Genomic DNA, 22,552 nt, shown 5'->3' with positions numbered 1-22,552 from the left:
AGTATGTTTGCCAGCCAAGCCCTCTACATATTCGCTTGGAAAAGCTGAAGTCGACCATAGTGCTAATAATAGGGGTGATTTATCTTTGCTGTCTTGATAATTTATGTTGAATTAATTATTAATAGATGAACATGACGTTTAGCATTATTTTGCATATGATAGATTACAGATAGGTTAAAGCTTTCTGACAAAAATACCCTTGCTGAAAATGGTTTGCTGGTTGAGCCCAGCTTGGTCAAGAATATGGTTGTATGTTTAGTAGGAGTTTAGAGCTGAACTCCAGCTTAGCAAGGCTGTCAGGCTTGTTTTTGATGTTTTAATATTTATTTGATGTTTCTACGTATGCTAAACAATTTCCTCTTTTTAAAATCGAGTTTCATTCACAAATTATTGTTCAAGTACGTCGTATTCGCACTATTTCGTCAAGCTTCGGCCATGCTTCGTCTCTATTCGTCACCACTCGGCGTTCCCCGCCACGCTCTCGGCCGCTCTCGCTCAGTGCAGTGGGTTGATGATCGGATTTTCGTCTCGTTCTCTGTGTTGTTGTTCTCGGTGACGCGACGGAGGTGTAGCCTGACGCGGTCTCTTACGTGTCGGCCTGAATAAAAGTGGAGCTCCGAGGGCTCGAGAGTGACGGAGGGAGTCTGTATCGGTAAGAGGAGACAAGTGTCCGGAGGGAAAGGGCTCGTCCCGAATAGCATATAAGTCTGGTTTGGGTTCGGCCCGTTGGAAACAAAGAGATCATGGCGGCTGTAGTTGTTGCATGCAGAGGGAGGGGAGGCAAACGGGAGAGCAACACAAGCCCAGGGTGGGAAATCTTGATGCATGGCTGATCATTTAAAATGCAACGAAATGTGGATGCACAACATTTCTGGTTTTCTTTATGCATCTTTGCAATTCAGATGTGGGGTTTCCCCCTTTTTTGTCGGCTTCTGTCACACACTGGCTATACAAAATGTGTGCTGCCTGGTGGATTCAGGGTGTAATACTCTTATATCATTCAGGAATAATTTAATCTTCTCTAATGCCCTTGATGCATTGTGCGATATATTGAATAGACCATGCCCTGATTATATTGCAGTATTTTAGGACTGGGTTATTATTGCACTGTTCCATAGTTTCATTATATATTATTCCAAGGGCTGTCATTGCACTCAGTAAATACCGTTTTTATGCACAATATAGGAAACTTTTTACCTCCTGTACTGCACATGACTAATAAAGAAATCCAATATTATATTGTATAATTGCATGTTAAATAGCAAAAACCTATTCAAATACTAGTGATCTTGCAATGCATTTTGAGTACATTTTTCCTAAAATGTCCACACAGTGCTTTTTTTTTAAAATGCAAACAAGTATTTTATAATAATGTATGCTGTCATTTGATTCCATGCTTACAGTTTTAGATGTAAAGATCAAGGAATGCACAATAGTTATGTGTTGCCTAGAATAATCTGTCTGTCAGAAAATAGGATTTGAAAAGTAGAGGGAGAGCTACGCATGACCAATCAAACCACAGAAAGACTTTAAGCGTCATGAGATCACATTACTGTCGGTTCATGCGTGCCATTCCGGGGCTCGGCTCTCAGACTCTTTCTCATCTTTTTCTATTTCAAAGTGCTCAATTGGCCTTATTGTTTCACACACAACATGCATTTAAAATACTTCCACTAATGGTAATAAAACAATGTGTTATTTTTCTTAAATATATTTTTTGTATTTATACATTTTATCATTACTTTTTGATATTGTATTTATATAATTTTAGATGTTATTATCTGTTGGTTCTACCACTGGCAGATGAGGGGAGTGTTCAGGAAACCTGTTAATCTATATTTTGAAATTGAAAATGGCTTCGTGTTTTTTTTTATTACTTTAGTTTTTGTTCATTTTTGATTGAGTCTGATATTTCCATTGTTATTAGTGATTGTGCATTTGAAGAAGAAAAAACTTGTACAATTTTTCATCAACTGTGTTAAGTTAGTTAGTACATCTTAGCCTCTAGTATTCAAGAGGTCTAAAGCCAGTCATTAAAAGCCCTATAGCCTGGCCTGGCTAGCTGTATATGGGGTAAAGTAATCCAACTCTTCATCTCCACCAGATAGTCTAGAGATCAGGCACTCCCAATATCTACACATGCTGAACAGTCAAGGGAAGCCAGGACTGCATCCACAGCATATTGTGATACACTTTCAATAAAAATAAAATGCTATGTGATTACACCTTTATTGCAGTACTTAATTTTTATCACTGGCCAGTACTTTTACAATCTCATATCAGACGTTATTGTACACCAATGCAGAAATAAAGATTTTCAGAGCACATAGGGATTGCGCACTGGGATTTACTTTAATGAGAACATACAAACTCTTTACATTCACACTGGGATTTTGATTAATTTCCATTGTGCACTCACTGTAATGCATTGCATCTTTTAGTGTGGCTTATGTAGGCATATGTTTAGAGAGAGAGAGACCTGCCAGTATTTTGTGTCAAAGCATCAAAAGTCAGAGTTCAATGTATCCTGACTGTAAACATCTTCAGCAAGGATTCAGCTTTTGGTTTCTGTATCTTACATTTAGACAAGACATATTTGATGCATTTTCTTCCCTGGACAAGAAAGGCTTCTGGGAAGAATGTTTATCAATGGACATGCAGTGTTGCAGTCTCAGTTTTTAGTCCAAAAGTATTGATTCATAACTGTGCTTGTCTCGAGTACAGGAAATCTGCACCCTTATTTCCGACATAATGTCAAATGATTCAATTAAAACTCCATATAGAGTTGCAGCACAGGAACGATTTAGCCATACTTAACTAATATGTGTCTATATTTGGATATTCTAAAATTAGCTCCCCTTTCCAAGAAAGTCTTTAGCTTCATTTTCATTTGCTTGTCTTATAAAACTAGGAAAAAAATTGTAGATTTTAACCTTTGCTTGAGTTGGGTTTTTCGTGCTCTTAATCATACAGTACAATATCAGATAAACTATATTATGATACTAAGTAGTATATCACTCGCTTAGATGCATTGTTTGTTATAGCGTGGCAATGACTGTAATACTATCATGGCACCGGGATGCCATGCAACACTGATACTTAATTATATCCTGGTACTTAATGCTCATTCATTTATACAAGTCACCGTAACAAGGAAGGAAGGAACTTTGTCTAATCTGATATTACTTGCACTGATGTCACCACAGAGCCATAGTCTTTATACTTTATTTGGGGAATCAACCTGCTAATTACTTAAAGTTGCTTCTTCATATTAAGCTGGAATAGAAGAAAGTATTACAATTACATACTTGAGTTGTAATGCCACTTTGTCATTACCTCAATTGGTAGTCTTGTCAGACCAATACGGTATACAAACAAAAGTGTTTGTAGATGTTTCCTCTCAATATTTCCTCAGTACTATGGAGGAGGATTTTCAAAGTAGAAATGTCAAAGTTGCTGACTAGTATAGTGACTTTTCTGTGTCTGTCTGATCAGATTTCCACAGTAGAGAGTGAGGACTTAACAGAGTCAGTGGACACTGGACAGTCTGAAGATTCTGCCTAGTTTTCCCTCTTATAGGTATGTATACTTCATCTGCAATTCCACATCCAAAGTTTTAGGTTGAGACTGTAAAAGTAGTATTAATAGGAATTAACTTGCTTAACACATTAATAATTTATGTAATTAATGTAACAATAAGATCACAATGGACAAATCTCATTTTTGAATAGATTACTGCAGTATTTATTATAAATGGTTTATCTGTGCACATAATTGTTTTGTTTTAATTTAATGCCACTTTGTTTAGTTGTTCATGTGGCAAAAAAAAAAAATCACACTAAAGATGTCAGATTCCACCTGGTTTCTCACCAGCTAACTCAATGACCATGGAGTCGGGAGCCGATGCCCAACAGGGTGCAGAAACTGCGGTCTCTGAAAATGAGAACCAACAGCTCACACAGGCCCAAATCGCCACTCTTGGACAGGTACTCCAAACAGTACGTCAAATGAACTCAGGACATCGCCATTTAAAAATTTTGAAACGTGAAGAGCTCAAACATTCAGTAAAGATTTTGACATCAGAAACAGAACATCTAAGTTTGACTCTGTGTGTGTTATTGGATAGGTAACGATGGCTGCCGGACATGCAAGTGGCACAGCGCCCACAGTCACCCTGGTGCAGCTACCCAATGGTCAGACAGTACAGGTGCACGGAGTTATCCAGGCCGCTCAGCCTTCTGTCATTCAGTCACCACAGGTGCAAACTGTCCAGGTAAGCAATCTTAACGCCTCCAACATATCTAGGGCCCTGATTACACCTGGTATTAAGATGCATTATGGTCAATTGGATCTTTTATCAGTCTCTTATGTCCACTTTCAACCACTTCTGTCCTGATTTCTTCGATGGGAGAGTCTATGGGCGGATAAATATATGGGCTTTTTCAGATCTTTTGATCTATTGGACAAGATAAGCTCGCGCAATTTACACGTGTACACGACCAGATACGATGGAAAAAACACACGGAGAGCAGCCGCTTTTGTTTTTGCTTTGACAGAAGACGACGCTGAACGCTGTGAGTGCGCATTAGAAATTAGGAATGGTGAGAACATTGTGCTTGGAACCCTTTTGTCTTCAAACCAAACTTGAGTCTTCAGCCAACCAGGTGTAAATCTCAACTGGTTATCGCCCTTCCCATAATGTTTACGCGTTAGGTCAGTAGGCGGTCTTTTGTGGCTATTCGAACACAAATGAACACATGAGCAATTTTCACTATGAAAGCATTTGAGTGTTCGACTAAGTGGACAGGCTCGAAACGATTTAGACCCCGTTTACACCTGGTATTTACCGTTGTTCACTTGTGATCGGATTGACGAAAACGCATCTTAATACCTGGAGTAAACAGGGCCTAGATGTTCATGACTGATTGACTGGTGAAAAGATGCATTTCATCATTAACGTATTCTATTTACCTCACATGATTGTCTTAACATGCAATTATGTGAAATTGATGTTATATAGTCAGAGCTACGCATGACACAATTGTCCGTTGCTCAGATTTCCACAGTAGCGGAGAGTGAGGACTCACAGGAGTCAGTGGACAGCGTGACCGATTGTCAAAAACGAAGAGAGATCCTTTCTAGACGCCCCTCATATAGGTACATGTACGTTCTTTAAGGTTTTTGCATTACATAAGGAATTTTCCAGTCAACAGCTATTTGTGATCTATAGGAAAATCCTGAATGACCTGTCATCAGATGCTCCAGGAGTTCCGAGAATTGAAGAAGAGAAATCCGAGGAGGACACTGCGCCTTCCATCACTACAGTGACAGTGCCAACCCCAATATATCAGACCAGCAGTGGCCAGTACAGTACGTTAAAGTCCACAAATGAAGTTGAGATATTCTGATTCTCCCACTTTAGCATCATTGCTCAACATGTTTGGAGCACATTTAGACTATACAGGGATCCAGAATAACATTTGAGAGCAGCAGCACCGGTGCCACTTAGTTGTACAGATGATAGGGCCAGTAAAATTACTATTGGTTTGCATTTATAAGTGCAGTTACTAATAATATTACATGTTTATTTCTTTTAAATGCACATTTGACAGTAAAGCACTGTCTTTGAGGTGAGATGCAGATAAAATTAACTTTTATTAACAACAGTAACATGCAAAAAAAAATGTAAGCCGTAAACTCGTGAATTTTCAAAAAACTTGAATTTCTCTCAAAAGGTTGTACAAACCCTGAGAGAAAAATTCTACTATTTCTGCCACAATACCATGGTTACAGTAAGCATTGCTACATTCAATCCATGGTAAATGTTGGTGATTTGTGCATTGAAAAGCCTTCAATAACTCATTATTTATGGCATTGCACAATGTTTCTCCTGGTTTCCCTGTCAGCACTGTTTGATCTGATATCTATGGTTTATAACAGAGAATTCTGCACCGAATTTGAATGCTTCCCACTAGATCTCGCTGTGATGTTGTCAATTCTGAGGCGAATTAACCAGCGCTGTGTAGTAACGGTGTAGTAACTGTGTAGCAGCTCACGGTTTCGTTTACCCTTCCGTCTCCTTTGATTTTTTTCATATGCAATATAAAAGGCAGCTCTTATCAGTTGGGCAACGTGGTGGTGGCACCTGTGTGACCTAGTAAAATTTAGTTGCACAAGTCATAACTCCAACATGTTTGGTTCTTAGACACATAGTGCAATGTGCAAAACTTCTCACCAAATCAGTGACAACCTCTTAATTGCCATTTCTCCTTTAGTCGCCATTACACAGGGTGGTGCCATTCAGCTTGCAAATAATGGCACAGATGGAATGCAGGGATTGCAGACTCTCACCATGACAAATGCAGCAGCCCAGCAAGGGACCACCATCCTGCAGTACGCACAGACCAGTGATGGTCAGCAGATACTGGTGCCCAGCAATCAAGTAGTGGTACAAGGTAAGTTACATTTTTTTTGTATCACAATAATACAAACCAGGACATTTATTTAATAAGTAAATAGTATAATTTTTTATTTGATGTTGTTTTTAACTTGTTGACCTATTTTATTATTCTGGGCCACTGCCAAAGGTAAGGGCCATTCACACCAACGATGGTAACAATATCTATACAATTTTTCCAGCTGATGAACGATAAAAAAACGGACAGCCAATCAGAATCCATCCTGCTGTAAAGAGCTTGAGCTTTTAAAGTGGCAGACGACAAAACTGCAGTGCGCTTATAATATACAGAATGAGTATTGCTAATATAGTTATCGTTATAGTTATTGTTCTGTGTGAAGTCCTTTAGCCATTAATATTCTATGATTTGATGTTGTTCTTTGAGTCAGACTCACTATTGATTCATTGTTTGTTGGCTGTGTTTTGTCTGCCCGACAGCTGCTTCTGGAGATGTGCAGGCCTATCAAATTCGTACTGCCCCAACCAGCACTATTGCTCCAGGTGTGGTCATGGCGTCCTCCCCAGCCCTGCCAAGCCAAGGAGGTGCTGAAGAAGCCACACGCAAAAGGGAAGTCCGCCTCATGAAAAACAGGTAAACACCAAAAAGAAATTTGGTAAAAGCAAATGAAATTTGGTAAAAGCAAATGTAAACCTTTTCATCATTGGTCGCAAATAATATAATTTAATCATGTGATGGCAAGCTGAATTTGTAGCAGCCATTACTCAAGTCTTCAGTGTCACACGATCCCTCATAAATCATTGTAATATAGGGAATTTCATACAAATTTGTAATATTATCAATGCTGAAAACGGTTGTCCTGCTTCATATTTTTGTAGAAACAGTGATAGGATGTTTTCTGAGTAGAAAGTTCTAAAGAACAGCACTTATTTGAAATATAATATTTTTATAATGTTTTAAGTGTCTTTACTATCAAATTAGATCAATTTAATGCATAAAATTTGACTAATTTAAAAATAAAAATCTTACTGACACCAAACGTTGGAACAGTAGTGTACACAAAATCAGTCTTTTTAACAGTATCAGTAGTACAAGTACTGTCTACTTTCAATACTTGAGAGCTGTTTGGGTGATGTTTGTGAGATATTAATTGTAAATATAGACAATCTAATGTGAACAGTCAGGACAAAAAAAAAATATTGGTTCTATTTATTAGACGTAGTAAATACAGCCTAAAATACCTAATGTGTTTGATTATATTAAGAATATTCATCAAAAAAATACTGGAAAAAAGAGGATAATACTTGAAGGATACGTGCAATTATTTGAATTTAGTTTATCATGTTTGTAATGTTGTTTATATGCCTTAAATATGCAGTGAACCAAACACAGTATCAAAAAAGCAGTTTGAAATCACCCCTGTTCTCTTCCGTCACAAGCATTTAATGCATGCATGTGTTTGGATTACTAAATTAAAAATTACCACAAATTAATCAACCCTGATTGGTCACTGTGTTCAAGAGAACAAAAAATATGTCTGTGATTGGCTACATTGCTCACCGCTGCAAAAGCACGTAGTAAATAGAAACATTTGACGTTCTCTAGAGAGCACAAACACAAATACGTACTGGAGTGGTTTAAACATATACAGTCAAAACAAAATGTATTCAGATAACTTCTACATTTCTCACATTATTTAAGTTTATTCGCTATAGTTTAGAAAATGGTAATAAAATATGACAAGAACTCACAGTGTTATTAAATCAGTTGATATTGCACTGGTTTTGGCCATCCTTCTGTTAGACTACCTCACAGATGAATTAGGTTGAATAGCTGTCAGCTGTTAAATTTGAGTACACAATTAGATAATACCAATTTAGGTCAACCAATTATCAAGCAATGCTTAATTTTGTTCAGTTTCTGGTTTAAAAGGGTCGCATTAGCAATTAAAGAACAAACATGGTCACAAACACTAAAACATGTTCAGGTCAAAGTGTCTGAATAATTTTTGGTCCACTGTATGAAGATTTTCTGGATATAATATGTCACAGTTTACTTTATTTTGCTATCCTCACTAACATAAATGAACTATATTGTCCTGCACCCACTAGTAAAAAAAATATCAAAAATTATATCTGGTGTCTAAATAATTTTTGACTTTACTGTATGGCTCAATTAAACCAATATTTCCACTTGCAGTCGTGTAGCGTTTACTACAGTTGACCGAGTGGATCAGGTGTGATTGAGTGGAGTCGGGGACCAATTTGCATATGCAAATTGTATGGGTCTGCATATGGGTCTGTGTAAACTAAATGTTATTTTTATTTATTTATTTAAGATTTATCTTTATCTTTTATTTAAAATAAAAATATTTTGAAATAGTCAAAATTCTGATATTGAGCACTTATATAGACAACCCCATTTTGGAGCAAAAAGAGTCGTTAAAACATCTGCTAAATAGATGCTACATTTCTTTCCTCCTCCAGAGAGGCCGCTCGTGAGTGCCGTCGGAAGAAAAAGGAATATGTCAAGTGTCTGGAGAACCGTGTGGCCGTTTTGGAGAACCAGAACAAAACGCTCATCGAGGAACTTAAGGCACTCAAAGACCTGTACTGTCACAAATCAGAGTGATGTACCACACATTCTCTCTTCTTTCGGCGGACTTGCGTGTACAGAGACTAAAGGACGAGTCAGCCTGACACGGACGCATGTTTTCTAAATGTTTTCTTATTTTAAATTGCTGCAGACTGCCTGTATGAACACACAGGCATGTGAGGGAACTGAACAGAAGCCCCCTGGCCAATACAAGTCTCTTCTAGAAATATTGGATTATGTCATTATAGACAAAAAAAATGCTGAAAACTTTACTGTGGACTTAAACACAGAAGCACATTCTCAGCCATCTTTACTCCTGGACTCAAACCGAATCTCAGAGGAGGGGTTTGGAGGAAAATGTTTACCTTTTTTTTTTTTCCAGTGTGCTGGTGTATAACGTCAATAACTTTTAAAAGAGTTACAAATAATGTAAAATAATAAGAATAATAATTTAACTGACATTCAATAGTACGGTAGACAGAGGAAGATTTTCTCTTGGAGTTGGCATCATTCCCTCTTGAGATTCAAAAGGTTTATCGTGCCTGACTGTTACTTTTATTTGGTGTATATAGTGCTCTTGTGTTTTAAGTTGACGTTTTTTACTTTTAATTATGAACAAACTACATACAAATATGAATATTGATTTACAGAATCTATGCCATTTATAAATTGAAATATTGTGTATCGTATACAGAGCAAGATTATATCCCATGTACATTTCGATTATGACATTTTGCTCATTTTAGATGACAAACAAAAATTGACCTAAATGATTTAATTGCTTACAATCCTGTCATTGCAGTAGCAGCAGTTGCACAAACAAAATAAAATGGTTATTTTATTGCTGACATTTTGTCACTAATACACCAAAATTCACGTTACAATATCAGGAGTTATGCACAGATGTAAATTTAAAATGTTTACCAGGTTCAAACATTTATGTTGATCAGATTCAGCAGATCACTTTTGTGTAAAGCTTGTATATCATAGAGCTATAAATGATTGGAAAACAGTCCAATACATTCTATCTCTGGCATTATAGGCTAAAGCATGTTTTATCAATATTACATTGGCTTTGATATCGTTATATCGTTTTTTTTTTTTTTTCATTTCAACACTATGAACGTGGAGTAAAGAGTATATGTTATCCATCTATTATGGGCATATGCATTTTGGCAGCTATTTCATAAAAAAGACGTGTTTAAAGGATTTCTCTCGTTTCATTTTCCTTTGTCCACATTCAGTTGCTTTTGAACATTCAAGAAGTAACTGAAGTTGCCTTTTTCTACATTAGTTGTATTTTGTTTACAAAGTTGTCTCAGTTGACCCCGTTTATGGCTTTTAAAGTTTTTAATTAATAATAATTTTAAAAATGACAACAAAAAAACAGGCTTTTGTTTTCACATGTTGGTTGGAGTATGACATTTTGCATGTTCTCTGCATTGAGGACAGAATGTTTTAAATGAGATGTTAGCAGACTGAATTAAAACTGTCCGTCAACAATTCCAGTCTGTACTGAAATGCACCTTTTTTCAACTGTTGCGAGTGCATCATCTGCTGCTACTTAAATGTTAAACCGTCTGCCTGACGTGTCACTTACGTGCTCAAGCGTGACAAATTAGGGAAGCAATCTCTCCACAGCAGGCGCTCACGGTCCAGATCTGCGGTCTTAACTGCTTATGCAAGCCGACATGGAGCCTGATTTTCCTCACAAAACCAATTATTTTCCGACACAAGAATCTCATCGAAGGACAGACTGACCTCAGCTTTCTGAGAAATGCAAATTCTGTCTGTTTTCAGTGATAGAATCTTTACTTTTGTGAACTGACATTCACTTTTTTTCCCTTTTGTATGTACCCTGTATGCAATGAGATTGATCTACTGCCATGCTGGCCAAAGTGAACTCTGAAATACGCGAATATGTGTGTTTGCCTTCATGCATACAAAAGACCAATCAATCTAAAGCAATGTTTGATCCCACTTATTTTGGACAAACACGTCATGCACTTTTTGTATGATAGCTTTCACCTTTTGGACACTATGTACAGTACCAGTAGGATTTTATAGTGTTTCAAAAGTTTAGAAGTGTATTGTATATACTTTGTGACTTGGCTTACATTTTTAGAAGCTTTGCACTCTATTACTGTTACAATACAATTGTGGATACTCGTTGTTGTTGTTCCCCCCACCTCCCTTTTGTACACAAATGTAAATCTTTAATAAAATACTAATACTGTGTGATGAGTCTTATTGTCTGATAAAATGTTTCCCACAATGCAATGTGCTTTGTACTCAAGTAAAGAGCATGAATGAGACCCCAAATAAATCTGAAGCACCAATTTTTTCTCTTTATATTCACATGTTTTTATTGTCTGGTTGGATAGTAATTTGGTAGACACAGTTTAAAAAATATATATATGTCATTTTTATTTATTTTTTACAAAATTGGAAACTCATGCACCTCTCAGATCAATCATCACCTGTAATGACCTTTATACAGAGAAAGTGGTCCAATTAGAATTCCCCCTTTTATTAAAGGAATAATTTAATTACTATATTATACATATTAAATAAAACATGAAATACATAAAAGAGGAAATATCTGATTTGTGGCGGGAACATGCAGATTTTGTTACAGTGAAATCTCCTAAACTCAATTAAACGTATTTTAAAACAAAAATGTAAATTAACACACTTTTTTTTACCCTACTGAATACAAATTTGAGCATTTTATGATTTACTGGTATTTAATATTTAAACTGTTGCAAAGTAGTGAGACTGCTGAATGACCATTTTTGTTTCAGAGTTGATAACTCGCACAACTCCCTGAATTAAACATGCATACTGCTGTTTGAAATGTTTATCACTACATAGTCTATAATATTTCACATGTTCAAAAGAATAGCAGGCATCCTACAGTACAGTGTGCAGTACGCTAGAATTCCATTTCATTCCATTCACAAAGAGGTGTGTAAATGGGCGGGGTTTAAATCTCTAGCTTGACGGCGTAGATTGACAATTTTAATCACCAATCCTCTAACAAATATATAGTTGTTTTGATAACTCATCCAATCGCAATTGATGGAATGTCGAAACGGGGCGGGTCCTTTCCTGCGTCACTCGAAGCAGATGGCGGTGGTGGCGGGGAGCGGATCGCTGCTGCTGCTGCACTGGCCGGCGAGGAGGAGGCGATAACGGGGGGACTCTCAGACGAGACTCGGTGGTCAAATTCTAATAACTCAAAACAAACCCGGCGCTTGAATTGGGCGCATATAAATGGGCAGGACTTTATTTCCGCTGCTCTCAAAGCCTAATTTTCTCTCGCTAAGGGCCGAAGGCCTGAGGATTTAAGTGATTATTGGATTCAGAGTTTCAGCCAGCACACAGATCTGCCCTATAAACGACGGATAAATGCTTGGAAGCCTGTTATTTAGGGGCTATTTCATCTGTTCCCGATTCGAACCGCCGAACCGGCTTGATTTAGAACTCATTCGGACATTTAAATCAGCGTTAAAGGGATTGTTTATCTCAGTTAGCCCGGAGGCTAATAACTCGCCTATTGACAATGAATCAATATTAGCCGTTAGCATGTACGGCTAATTTAAAGGAATAAATCCGTATTCAATAATCCTAGACAGCTATTTTCTAGTGATCTGTTTTCAGTCACGTGTCTTATATCCGGTTGTATTGATTACTCGGGTTCTAAAGGTCTTTAGTGGCACGGTGTCTAACGTTAAATGCATGGAGTCCCGTTATATGACTGGCACAGATAGTAAAATACCTCTTGATTCTGAAGCAGCAAGACTGTAATGCTGACTCTGTGTCCATTTCAGCTCTTCATGTACCTTCATTTAGCTTGAGCTCATTCATTGATTCACATCAGAAGCAGCTCCGGTGTGATTTTCAAAGGTGTTTGTCATAGACCAATACACCTGAGCAGGTAGAGGACGTGCTTGTGTGTGTCATGGGGAACACAGTGTCCTGCTGCGTGTCTCCCAGTGGGAGCCCCAAACTACCCCGGCAGGTGGAGCGTCTTGAGGACTATCAGATCAACACAGACCTGAGCGATGACACCGGTCCATACCTGCAGCACATCAGTGATCGAGAGGTGCCTGATGGTAAGTTAGTATGTGTTGTAGTTCACTGATAAAAGATCTCTCTAGACCACAGTTCCTCAGTCCTCCTGCTAGTGAAGATCAACCCTGCCCAAACACACCTGAACTTTCTCATCAATGTCTTAATGTTTACTTGATAATTACAGACAGGTGTGATTGAACAGGGTTGGAAATTAACTTTGCTGGATGCTGGATCCCCACTAGCAAATCTGAGCAACATTGAGCCAGACAATGGCACTCTTTGGATGTCTCTTTATCTAACCTGGTTTATATTATATTATTATTATAAGAGGTTTCCAGGTCTGAACTGGATGTGTCCAATAAGGGCACATCCAGAATGTGCACTTTCGAGGTTCTCCAGGACCAGATTTTAGAATCATCCATGTCACTGTCACCTCAAAACAAAATTTTATTCTATGCAAAACTATTCTATTCTGTTCTATTCTTCTGTTATTGTGTTTCCACATTCGTGTGTCACAGTGCCTTGAAGAATTGGACTGAGATCCGATGCCTTGACCTCTTCATCTCACGGGTCGGATTTCTCCTAACAGCTCAACACTTTAAGTGCTGTGTTGGATAGTTTGCTCTGAAAATGGACGGCCTATGATGTTTTGTCAAAATTACGGTTGGAAACTTAAAAATCAGCTATTGTTACTGAAAGAAAAGAGGTTTATGGAGATTTTTAGAAGGATGTCTGTTAGTATGTAGGATACGTGTGTGAAGCCTTTTGGGGCTGTTTGCAGTCTTTACTGCTGTTTATTTAGATTAGCCTGAGCTATTTGACCCTCAGGGGAGATGTATATAGACACACACACACAACTTAATGTCTAGTGCTGTATTTAGAACAACATGTCTTCATCTTTGTTTCAAAGCACGTATGACAGCAGTGTAAACTCCACTACTTTGGCTGTGGTTAATACTTCATGATTGAGACATTCCAGGTCATGGTTAATTTAGAATTCTGTTGAAGATGTGAATAAAAACCATTCTAAGTATAACTGGCAGACGATCAAAAATGCTTAGTATTCCTGGCATCCCAATGATGTAGATCTTTGGGACAGCTGCATTCTCTCCTTATCTATCTCTCTCTCTCTCATTGGGAATCTGAATGAGGCACATTTTGTTCCCTTTGGGGCTTCAAGGTTGAGTTTGGACAAACTTAGTTTTCCTGTATTAAACGGTCTCACCATTTTCATGAAGAGAATCACCTCTCTCTGGTGTCTTATGCCAGTGTTTCCCCATCTTTTTTAATCTTATTTACCCGTTAGTAGTCCTTACATAGCCTTTAATAACCACCAAACCAGAAGAGAAGTGCAAGAAAGACGAGCGCTGATAATATCTTCATTAAAGTATATTATTTGTGATTTATTTCTATTGTAGTGACAGCACTGAAATGTATTTATCAAAGTCGTGAATTCTCTTTTTTAATTAACAAAATCTGCCTGTGAGGTCACATAGCCCTTGTTTGTACACGCGCCACACTACAGCCGTGTTCCTCCCCTCAGTGAGGACGGCTGCCCTACCCCCAGGGCTTATTTTTGACTTTGGTGGTGGGGGAATGGGAGTGTCAGTTGAGTACATGAGCTATAGAGACCTGTGGAATGAATTAATCTCAGTTGTTTAGCACATACAGAATTGTTCAAAAGTTTGGGGTTGGTGGGATTTAAAAAAAAAAATGAATACTTGTATTCAGCAATGATGCATTAAATCAGTTGTCTCAAACTCAGTTCCTGGTGGGCCACAACCCTGCAGAGTTTAGCTCCAACCCTAATTAAACACACCCGATCCAGTTAATCAGGGTTTTCAGGATTACTGGAAACTTCCAAGCAGGTTGAGTTCACTGCATTAAATTCATCAAATGTGACAGTTAAGACATTTACATAGTCACAAAAAAATACATATTTCAAATAAATACTGTTTTTTTGTTTTTTTTATTTTTTACTTTATGCATCAAATAATCCTGTAAAAATCTGTCACAGTTTCCACAAAAATATTAAGCAGTACAACTGTTTTTGTACAACATTGATGATGATAATAAGAAATGTTCTTTGATGCTAAAACAGAAAACAGTTATTTTAAATTGTAATAATATTCCACAATATTACTTTATTTTTGATCAAATAAACCAAATAAAAGTTGGTGAGCATTGACAACATTAAAAAAAATACAGACCCCATACTTTAAACAACAATGTTAAATTGATAGATCATCAAAAATAGTAATACTCATTAATTTACTCACCCGCATGTCGTTCCAAACCTGTATGCATTTCTTTGTTCTGCAGAACGAAAAACATACATTATGTATACAGTTATCATTTCCAATAACAAAATTGAAAAGTGGGTCTGTCACGTTACAAAATGACAAAAAAGTGGTCTATTCCCTTTCAAATAGCTAAAAGTCATTATTTACTTGACATGTTTATCAGAGTTCTTGATAGAAGCAATGCTTGAGTCGTCAATGAATCAGTCTTTTGAGCTCTAGTCATTGTAATTGCGTGGAAGAGATTGACTGGTCTCCGTCTTTTTTTCCACAGAAGTTAAACAGGTTTGGAGTAACATGAGAGTAAGTAATTATCACAGAATTTTCTGTTTTTGTTGAACTAGTCCTTTAAAGCAATAATTCATGGAAGTTCCTTACAGGGCTTTTACCACAGTTAAGGAGTGTTTGTGCTCCACCAAGAAAGATCGCTTTTGTATTCTCCTGCAGTGTGACGTTAGTTTTGCATTTTAAAACTGAGTTGACGAACAGATAATTGGCTCTAGTTTGCCGCCCTTAGGTGTTAACTAAAGCTGCACCTCCCTTGAGGGTCAGCGTTCTCTCTCACCCATGTCCATCGATCTCTCAGGGAAGGATTCTGTGCCTCAGCTCCAACAAGAGTTTAGTTGAGAAATAAGTCTTCAGATTTTCCCAACTGAACTGGACTTGGCATTTTTACTTTGCCATGACATTTATACTCTCCGATATGAAATGGCTGTGATTTATTGGTGTTGAAGAAAGATGTCAAGGCTGGTGCTGCCAGGCTCTGAGGTTTTCATTTTCTAGAGTACGTGTTTGGATGTACCTGAATGTAGCCCCTGGAAACGCTATGCAGTGATCATAATTTAACATGAAGGTGAACTGAAGCGGGAATAGGATCTTTAAGTGACATTTTGATAGTTACCTTTTTAAATATATATGTTGTTATTCTTGAAGCTTGCTATAAACTTTTTTTTCTCAGACTGTTGCTTCATAGTTGACCTGCAAGAGAAAAGTTTACACTAAAACCCACTTGCAGGCAGAGTGCCCCTTGTGGTACTGCTGACAATGCTACATGCAGTATGATTTGACATTTGATCCATTGAGACTCAAAATTCTGTTTGCTTTCACTTACTTGTTAAAGAACATTTCGGGCTGTAGACTGTAAAGTCGTCTAAAACTGGGTACCCAGAACTCTCAAGAATCCTTTTGCCCTGCACCTGCGCTGCACACCTCCTGCCAGTTTTGTTAGCTCCCATGACATGGTTGCAGCTGTCCAAACATCTCCTTGGAGTGTGTTTACGGTAAAACTTAGAAGCACTGGCACAAATCTGTCTGTTGCCACTGAGTTCCAGAAAGAATGTATTTTCATTGGCTGGTAGAGACAACTTTTCAAGAAGTGGCCTGGGAAAAATCCTCAATTCTAGCATTCTAGCAATTCTAAGCTGCACTTTGGGTAGAACGTTTTTTTTACAGATATAGACAAACATAAACACCCTCCCGATATAGTATAATATCCTGTTATTGTAACGTATCTGACTGGCACGGCTCCTGCGGTGCATGGTGTTGTGGGCGGAGCTATGGGTGTAAGCTAGCGTTGTATTGCAATGCCCATACAATAAGCTCATTGTGCCCACCACTCCTCTCGCTCCTGTGGCAAGAGTGGGTAGCGGCATGTTCCTGCCAGTCAGTTTAAGCGTCCCGAATAGGACGACACACCACCTTTATTAGTGTTGTGGGGGGGGGGTTGAAGATGAATATTTATTCTGACTGATCACCACTGCCACAAGTGCTTTTCTTGTTCTCTTTCTTAAGAAAAAAAATTACCCGCGCTCATTATATCTGTCAAAAACAAGGCAATTGTAAATATTATACTGTACTGCAAATACAGGCAAGTTTTTTTTTTTATTAAGAAATTAGTAATTTTATTCCGCAAGGATACATAAAGGTGACCGTAAAGAGGTTTATACATTTACAAAAGATTTCTACATCAAATGCTGTTCTTTTTACTTTATATTCATCAACAACAACAAAAATCATGATACTTTTTTCAAGAATTATAATAAGAAATGTATCTTGAGCAGCAAATCAGCATATTAGAATGATTTCTGAAGGATCATGTGACACTGAAGACTGGGGTAATTCAGCTTTGCCACCAGTGGAATAAATTACATTTTAAAATGCATAAAAATAGAAAAGTGTTTTTTTAATTAAATAGTAATGATATTTCGTAAGATACGCGAGAGGCTACTTTTTTCAAAAATATTAGAAAATCAAATCATCCCAAATATATATGTGTGGAATTATAGAAGTGTTATATTTCATTGATATTTAAGTACATACCACCCATTCTTTAAGGTAATTTTCCTATTGTTTGTAATTATGCCTATATGTTATCAATTGATTGATTGATTAATCTTTCTTTTAGATTTGGCTTTAGAGTCCAACCCCTCAGATCATGCCCGTGCCAGCACGATCTTCCTTAGCAAGTCACAGACGGATGGTGAGTGATTTAACAAATCTAATGAGTTAATAATTTCATTTTACTACCTAGTCAGCAGCTGCATATTAACTAAGTGTCCTGAGTCCTGGCCCATAAATGGCCACTGTGGGCCAGTCAATATTTGTTGAATAAATGTTTAACAAAAAACCCTTGGTTTTCTCTTTTTCAGTACGGGATAGGAGGAAAAGCAATCACATAAACCACGTGAGTGAATATGCTATTGAGTGAGTCTGTTTTGTGGCTGTGCTTGCTTATACAGTTGGAATGTCTTGCTGCAAGCGTAATAAATGTTGGTCCTTTCCAAAGGTCTCACCTGGTCTGCTTTCAAAGAAGTACAGTTCTTGCTCTACAATATTCATTGATGACAGTACCGTTAGTCAACCCAACCTGAAAAGCACAATCAAATGGTCAGTGAAGGTTCACTGTATTATTGCAACATTTCTACAGTATTGTTTATAGTAAAATATACACATTGAGTTACATGATGAGTACATACAAATGAATGCATGTGCAAAATAATAAGCAAAATGAAAAGGTACTGTTGGTTGTTATTTTGTCTTGGTTTGTATGCTGACACATTTCTGTTCTCTGTTTCCAGTGTCACATTAGCAATATATTATCACATTAAAAACAGGTAGGTTTGGTTGTGTACTTTGCCACGAGCAAATAATTTGAACTATACATTTGATGAGGTATTTCATAAAAATTTTAAATGTGTTCTGTGATAATACATTTTAGGGACTCCAATAGGTCATTGGACATCTTTGATGAAAAAATGCACCCCTTATCTGTAAGTTAACCCTTATTTATCTTGTTTCATCAGCAGCTGATGGACAATTTCACATTTTACAGTCACTATTTGGTTTTGTTCAGACCGGCTGCAATATCTATTTTTGTGTGCATCAAATCCATTTAGCTGTTAAGTCTGAGCAGCAAAACATTTAATGCAATCCGATTTGTACATTTTATCTGATTCATATGTGGTTTAAAATCCCGCTGGATTTCGGAAATGCTTTTCTGAACAGTCAGTTATTTGTAGCACTGTAAGAAGTGTTTTTGTACTTTGAACAATGATAGGGACTCTTTGTTATAGCGGAAGGTCTCTTTGGCATCATGCTGGCATTTGAGCTTGAAGTTGAACTAGAAATAGTGAACATTAGCATGTTATGTATATAAACGCTACTTTTGGCAGAGGGAGCAGGTTCCTGACGATTACTCCCGCACAGACCCCGAACACAAGCTCATCTATCGATTCGTCCGGACACTGTTCAGCGCAGCACAGCTCACGGCCGAGTGTGCAATCGTCACTCTGGTAAGAGAATAGAAGTATGCTCCACTTTCAACAATACACTGAGAAAAAATATAGTAGAATAAATTACAATAAAGGTACAATGCGGAAAAAATAAGAGGCTTTGATTTTTGACAGAGATGTTTAGGCACATTTTCCTGACGGTCCACTAGAGGACAGTAGAGCACCAGAGAATGAATCATCATTTGCTTGTTTAACCTGTACTTTTCCACAATTCCAACTTCTTTCTTTTACCTTCAAGTAAATCATGTTATGCACTGCTCTCCTATTTCATGACTAGTTAATGTGATAAATCAATTCTGATTATTTACAAACTAATATTTTGATTAAAACATTGTACAATAAGGTTCAGTTGTTAGTTAAATCATGAAAAAACAATACATTTTTATAGCATTTATTAATCTGGGTAATGCTATTTTATAAATATACTTTTGTTCATGCAGATTAATTTATAATGCATGAACTAATGTTGATTTATTCAATATAAAATAATTTATTAGTATACACTATCTTCAAGTGTTTGAGGTTAGTAAGATTTTTTTTAAATTCATATTTGTATTCTGCAAGGGCACAAAAAATGGATCAAAAGTGACCGTTAAGACATTTATAATAGTATAACAATTTGTATTTTTCAAATAAATGCTGTTCATTTGAACTTAATATTTTTGTGAGAAGTGTGATATTTTTTCCCAAGATTCTTTGATAAATAATAAGCAGCACAACTGTTTTCAACATTGATGATATGACGTTTCTTAAACACCAAATCAGCATATTAGAATGATTTCTGAAGGATCATGTGACTGACTTTTTTTTTTTTTTTTACTTTCTTTGTACTGTATTTAGAAATTAACATTAATACAGATTATATTTTATTTCTAATCTGTTACACTAATATGTATGCTTTCTTGCTAGTTGCCTTGGTATACAGCGTCTTCTGACAACATACTTCTCCACTGTCTTTGCTGCAGGTATATTTGGAGAGGCTGTTGACGTATGCCGAGCTGGACATTTGCCCATGTAACTGGAAGAGGATTGTTCTGGGAGCCATCCTGCTGGCCTCGAAAGTCTGGGACGATCAGGCCGTGTGGAACGTTGACTACTGTCAGATCCTCAAAGACATCACTGTTGAGGATATGTGAGTGAGATAATGTAATCACTGTCCGTTCTGCTGAAATGCTACAGCTCATTTGAACCATCCGTGTATAAATAAATAGAACAAAACGTCCTGATGTGATGCATCAATGCACCATCCAAAATCTAACACGTGCTGCACTCATTCCAGTCTACAACTCCCACATACCCCACAACTTCCCATATCCCTTGAAACAAGATTTTCAACAAAAAAAATGAAGCAACACACTTCAAAACCTTGTTGTTGTTTTTTTGTTCTCATGTCTCTATCCATATAAATGACACAGACAGGGTTTGTGTGTGTATACGTGTCTGTTTTTGTGCTGTTCTACCTGATTGTGTATGTTAAAGGCCATGTCCTTCTTCTCTCCTCTCTGCCCCTTCGCTCTATTTTCATCCCTTTCATTGAAGCAGTCTTTGTGAGCCTCTGGGCTGGCGGGCTTCAAGTGCTCTTAGACTCCTCTACAATGGCCCAGGCTCTCGCCCACTCCATTTGTTGCCCTTAGCGACCGAACCTCCCCCCTCCCCCCTTTCCCAACACCACCCATACCAACCTCAACCTAATGTCTGCTCTTCCCAAAACATTCGGGTCACTGTCTCCACGATGGTAGTCTCCGTACCTGTGATGGATTGTGTAAAAGATGTTTATTGTTTATAATACTACTATTATAATAGTTAACAAATAGCATGACATTTGTTTGGTGAATTTATCTTTTTATTTCATGGCTTTTGTGCAGGTCACTTCAAGAGCCCAAATTAAATTGTAAAATTTTTATAAGGACAATTATTCAGTGTATTCTTTCTCATTTAATGAGATTACTAACTAGATGTATAATTTTTTTTCAAAACAAATACTTTAAAAAAAAATGTGATACATCTACTTTATTAAATGGATTATAAGTGACCGTAAAGATACATAAATGCTGTTCTTTTGAAGGTTCTATTCAAAGAATCCTAGAAAAAAAATCAGTTTTCACAAAAATATCAAGCAGCAAAACTGTTAAAACACTGATTTCAAAAAAATGAAAATCTTTCTAAAACACCAAATCAGCATATTCAAATTATTTCTGAAGGATCATGTGACACTGAAGACTGGAATAATGAAAATTCAGCTTTGCCATCACAGGAATACAAATATTGAAGTAGAAAATTATTTTAAATTTGTAATTTTTCATAATATTGCTGGTTTACTGTATTTATGATCAAATAAATGCAGCCTTAGTAAGCGTTAGAGACTTCTTTCAAAAACATTTTCAAATGTTCCCAAACTTCTGAACGATAGTGTATAAAAATTGCAAATGCTATTAAAAGTAGTTTTGGATGTAGCAAACAGTTAAGTATGTCACATTGTCAATGCTTGATGTGCAAAATAATGGATTGTATATTAGTTGTCATGTTGCTTTTTTTCTAATATGTTTGTTTTATTTACATTGATTTTAACTAAAAAAAGACTCATTCTTGACTAATTTAATGTAATAATCAATGTTTTCAGGAACGAGATGGAAAGACATTTTCTGGAGCTGCTGCAGTTTAACATTAACGTACCGGCCAGCGTTTATGCCAAGTATTACTTTGACCTGCGCTCTTTAGCAGACGACAACAACCTGAGCTTTCCTTTGGAGCCACTGAGCAACGAACGAGCGCAGAAACTAGAGGTGAGGAACTAAACAATGTGACCGATTTTTGTTTTTTGGACGTGAAGTCATGCATCTTTTTCTAATGGGTCAATTTAACTACTAAAGTTCTCATTTAACTTTTTTTATTTCAAAGGCAATCTCAAGACTATGTGAGGATAAGTACAAGGAGCTGAGCAGAGTGGCCATGAGGAGATCATTTAGCGCAGACAACCTAGTGGGCATCCGCAGATCCAACGCCGTTCTTTCTTAGAGCTTTTGCTCGGAACAGACGGCACTCGATGGACAACTCGTTCTCTGCACAGGCGATTTTATGCCAGTCGAAAGATCCTACACCTTACACAACCAATGCAGAACAACATGGAGACAAAAACAGACTGAATGAGGGTTTTTTGTTTTGTTTTTTGCTTACTATGTAGGCTACTAGCTGTGAACTGTCAGTTTTTAATTGAAATAATTTGCAGATGGAGTATTTTAAATAAACACTAATCATGTAACACGTCTGAATTTTGAAGAATGATTTACAAGGTCACTCTTAAAAGGTTGGTTTAAGAGGTTTTGTTGCATTACACTAGAAAAATTATCCACATACAGTTCTTTCTCTCTAAATA

At 37.1% G+C, this 22,552-nt stretch overlaps 2 protein-coding genes across 6 annotated transcripts; both read left to right on the top strand.

The window, feature by feature from the left end:
- The first annotated feature begins 484 nt into the window (after window positions 1-484).
- creb1b (cAMP responsive element binding protein 1b) lies at window positions 485-11,247 on the top strand. Of its 5 annotated transcripts, none has more exons than XM_077216974.1 (9): window positions 485-652; window positions 3,496-3,579; window positions 3,874-3,986; window positions 4,127-4,273; window positions 5,057-5,157; window positions 5,231-5,370; window positions 6,276-6,455; window positions 6,896-7,049; window positions 8,903-11,247. In XM_077216974.1, exons 3-9 carry the CDS (start codon window positions 3,882-3,884, stop codon window positions 9,045-9,047), a joined length of 972 nt encoding a protein of 323 aa, XP_077073089.1. In that variant the 5' UTR covers window positions 485-652; window positions 3,496-3,579; window positions 3,874-3,881; the 3' UTR covers window positions 9,048-11,247. The 5 variants fall into 5 exon arrangements, with proteins under 5 accessions (XP_077073089.1, XP_077073087.1, XP_077073088.1 ...); XM_077216972.1 differs by having other exon boundaries at window positions 488-652; window positions 3,874-3,998; XM_077216973.1 differs by having other exon boundaries at window positions 545-668; window positions 3,509-3,579.
- A 787-nt stretch (window positions 11,248-12,034) lies between these two features.
- Window positions 12,035-22,438, top strand: ccnyl1 (cyclin Y-like 1). Its single transcript, XM_077216215.1, has 10 exons — window positions 12,035-13,129; window positions 17,793-17,867; window positions 18,037-18,071; window positions 18,174-18,274; window positions 18,466-18,501; window positions 18,606-18,657; window positions 19,060-19,179; window positions 20,145-20,311; window positions 21,800-21,962; window positions 22,078-22,438. The coding sequence occupies exons 1-10, from the start codon at window positions 12,976-12,978 to the stop codon at window positions 22,192-22,194; spliced, it is 1,020 nt and encodes a 339-aa protein (XP_077072330.1). The 5' UTR covers window positions 12,035-12,975; the 3' UTR covers window positions 22,195-22,438.
- Window positions 22,439-22,552: the final 114 nt, after the last annotated feature.

The sequence above is a fragment of the Siphateles boraxobius genome, unplaced genomic scaffold, assembly GCF_051911475.1.
Source record: "Siphateles boraxobius isolate OS27281-9 unplaced genomic scaffold, OSU_SipBor_1 7, whole genome shotgun sequence".
Taxonomy (NCBI): domain Eukaryota; kingdom Metazoa; phylum Chordata; class Actinopteri; order Cypriniformes; family Leuciscidae; genus Siphateles; species Siphateles boraxobius.
This window is presented reverse-complemented; position numbering and strand designations above follow the sequence as displayed.

What these genes read in the sequence shown, in the direction of transcription:
- ccnyl1 (XM_077216215.1), top strand. Translation starts at nt 12,976, where the DNA reads ATGGGGAACACAGTGTCCTGCTGCGTGTCTCCCAGTGGGAGCCCCAAA. An exon ending in TGATCGAGAGGTGCCTGATG is followed by an intron (nt 13,130 to 17,792) that starts GTAAGTTAGTAT and finishes TCTTTCTTTTAG; the next exon opens with ATTTGGCTTTAGAGTCCAAC. An exon ending in AAAGCAATCACATAAACCAC is followed by an intron (nt 18,072 to 18,173) that starts GTGAGTGAATAT and finishes TCCTTTCCAAAG; the next exon opens with GTCTCACCTGGTCTGCTTTC.
- creb1b (XM_077216972.1), top strand. Translation starts at nt 3,882, where the DNA reads ATGACCATGGAGTCGGGAGCCGATGCCCAACAGGGTGCAGAAACTGCG. An exon ending in CACAGGTGCAAACTGTCCAG is followed by an intron (nt 4,274 to 5,056) that starts GTAAGCAATCTT and finishes TCCGTTGCTCAG; the next exon opens with ATTTCCACAGTAGCGGAGAG. An exon ending in GTCCGCCTCATGAAAAACAG is followed by an intron (nt 7,050 to 8,902) that starts GTAAACACCAAA and finishes TTCCTCCTCCAG; the next exon opens with AGAGGCCGCTCGTGAGTGCC.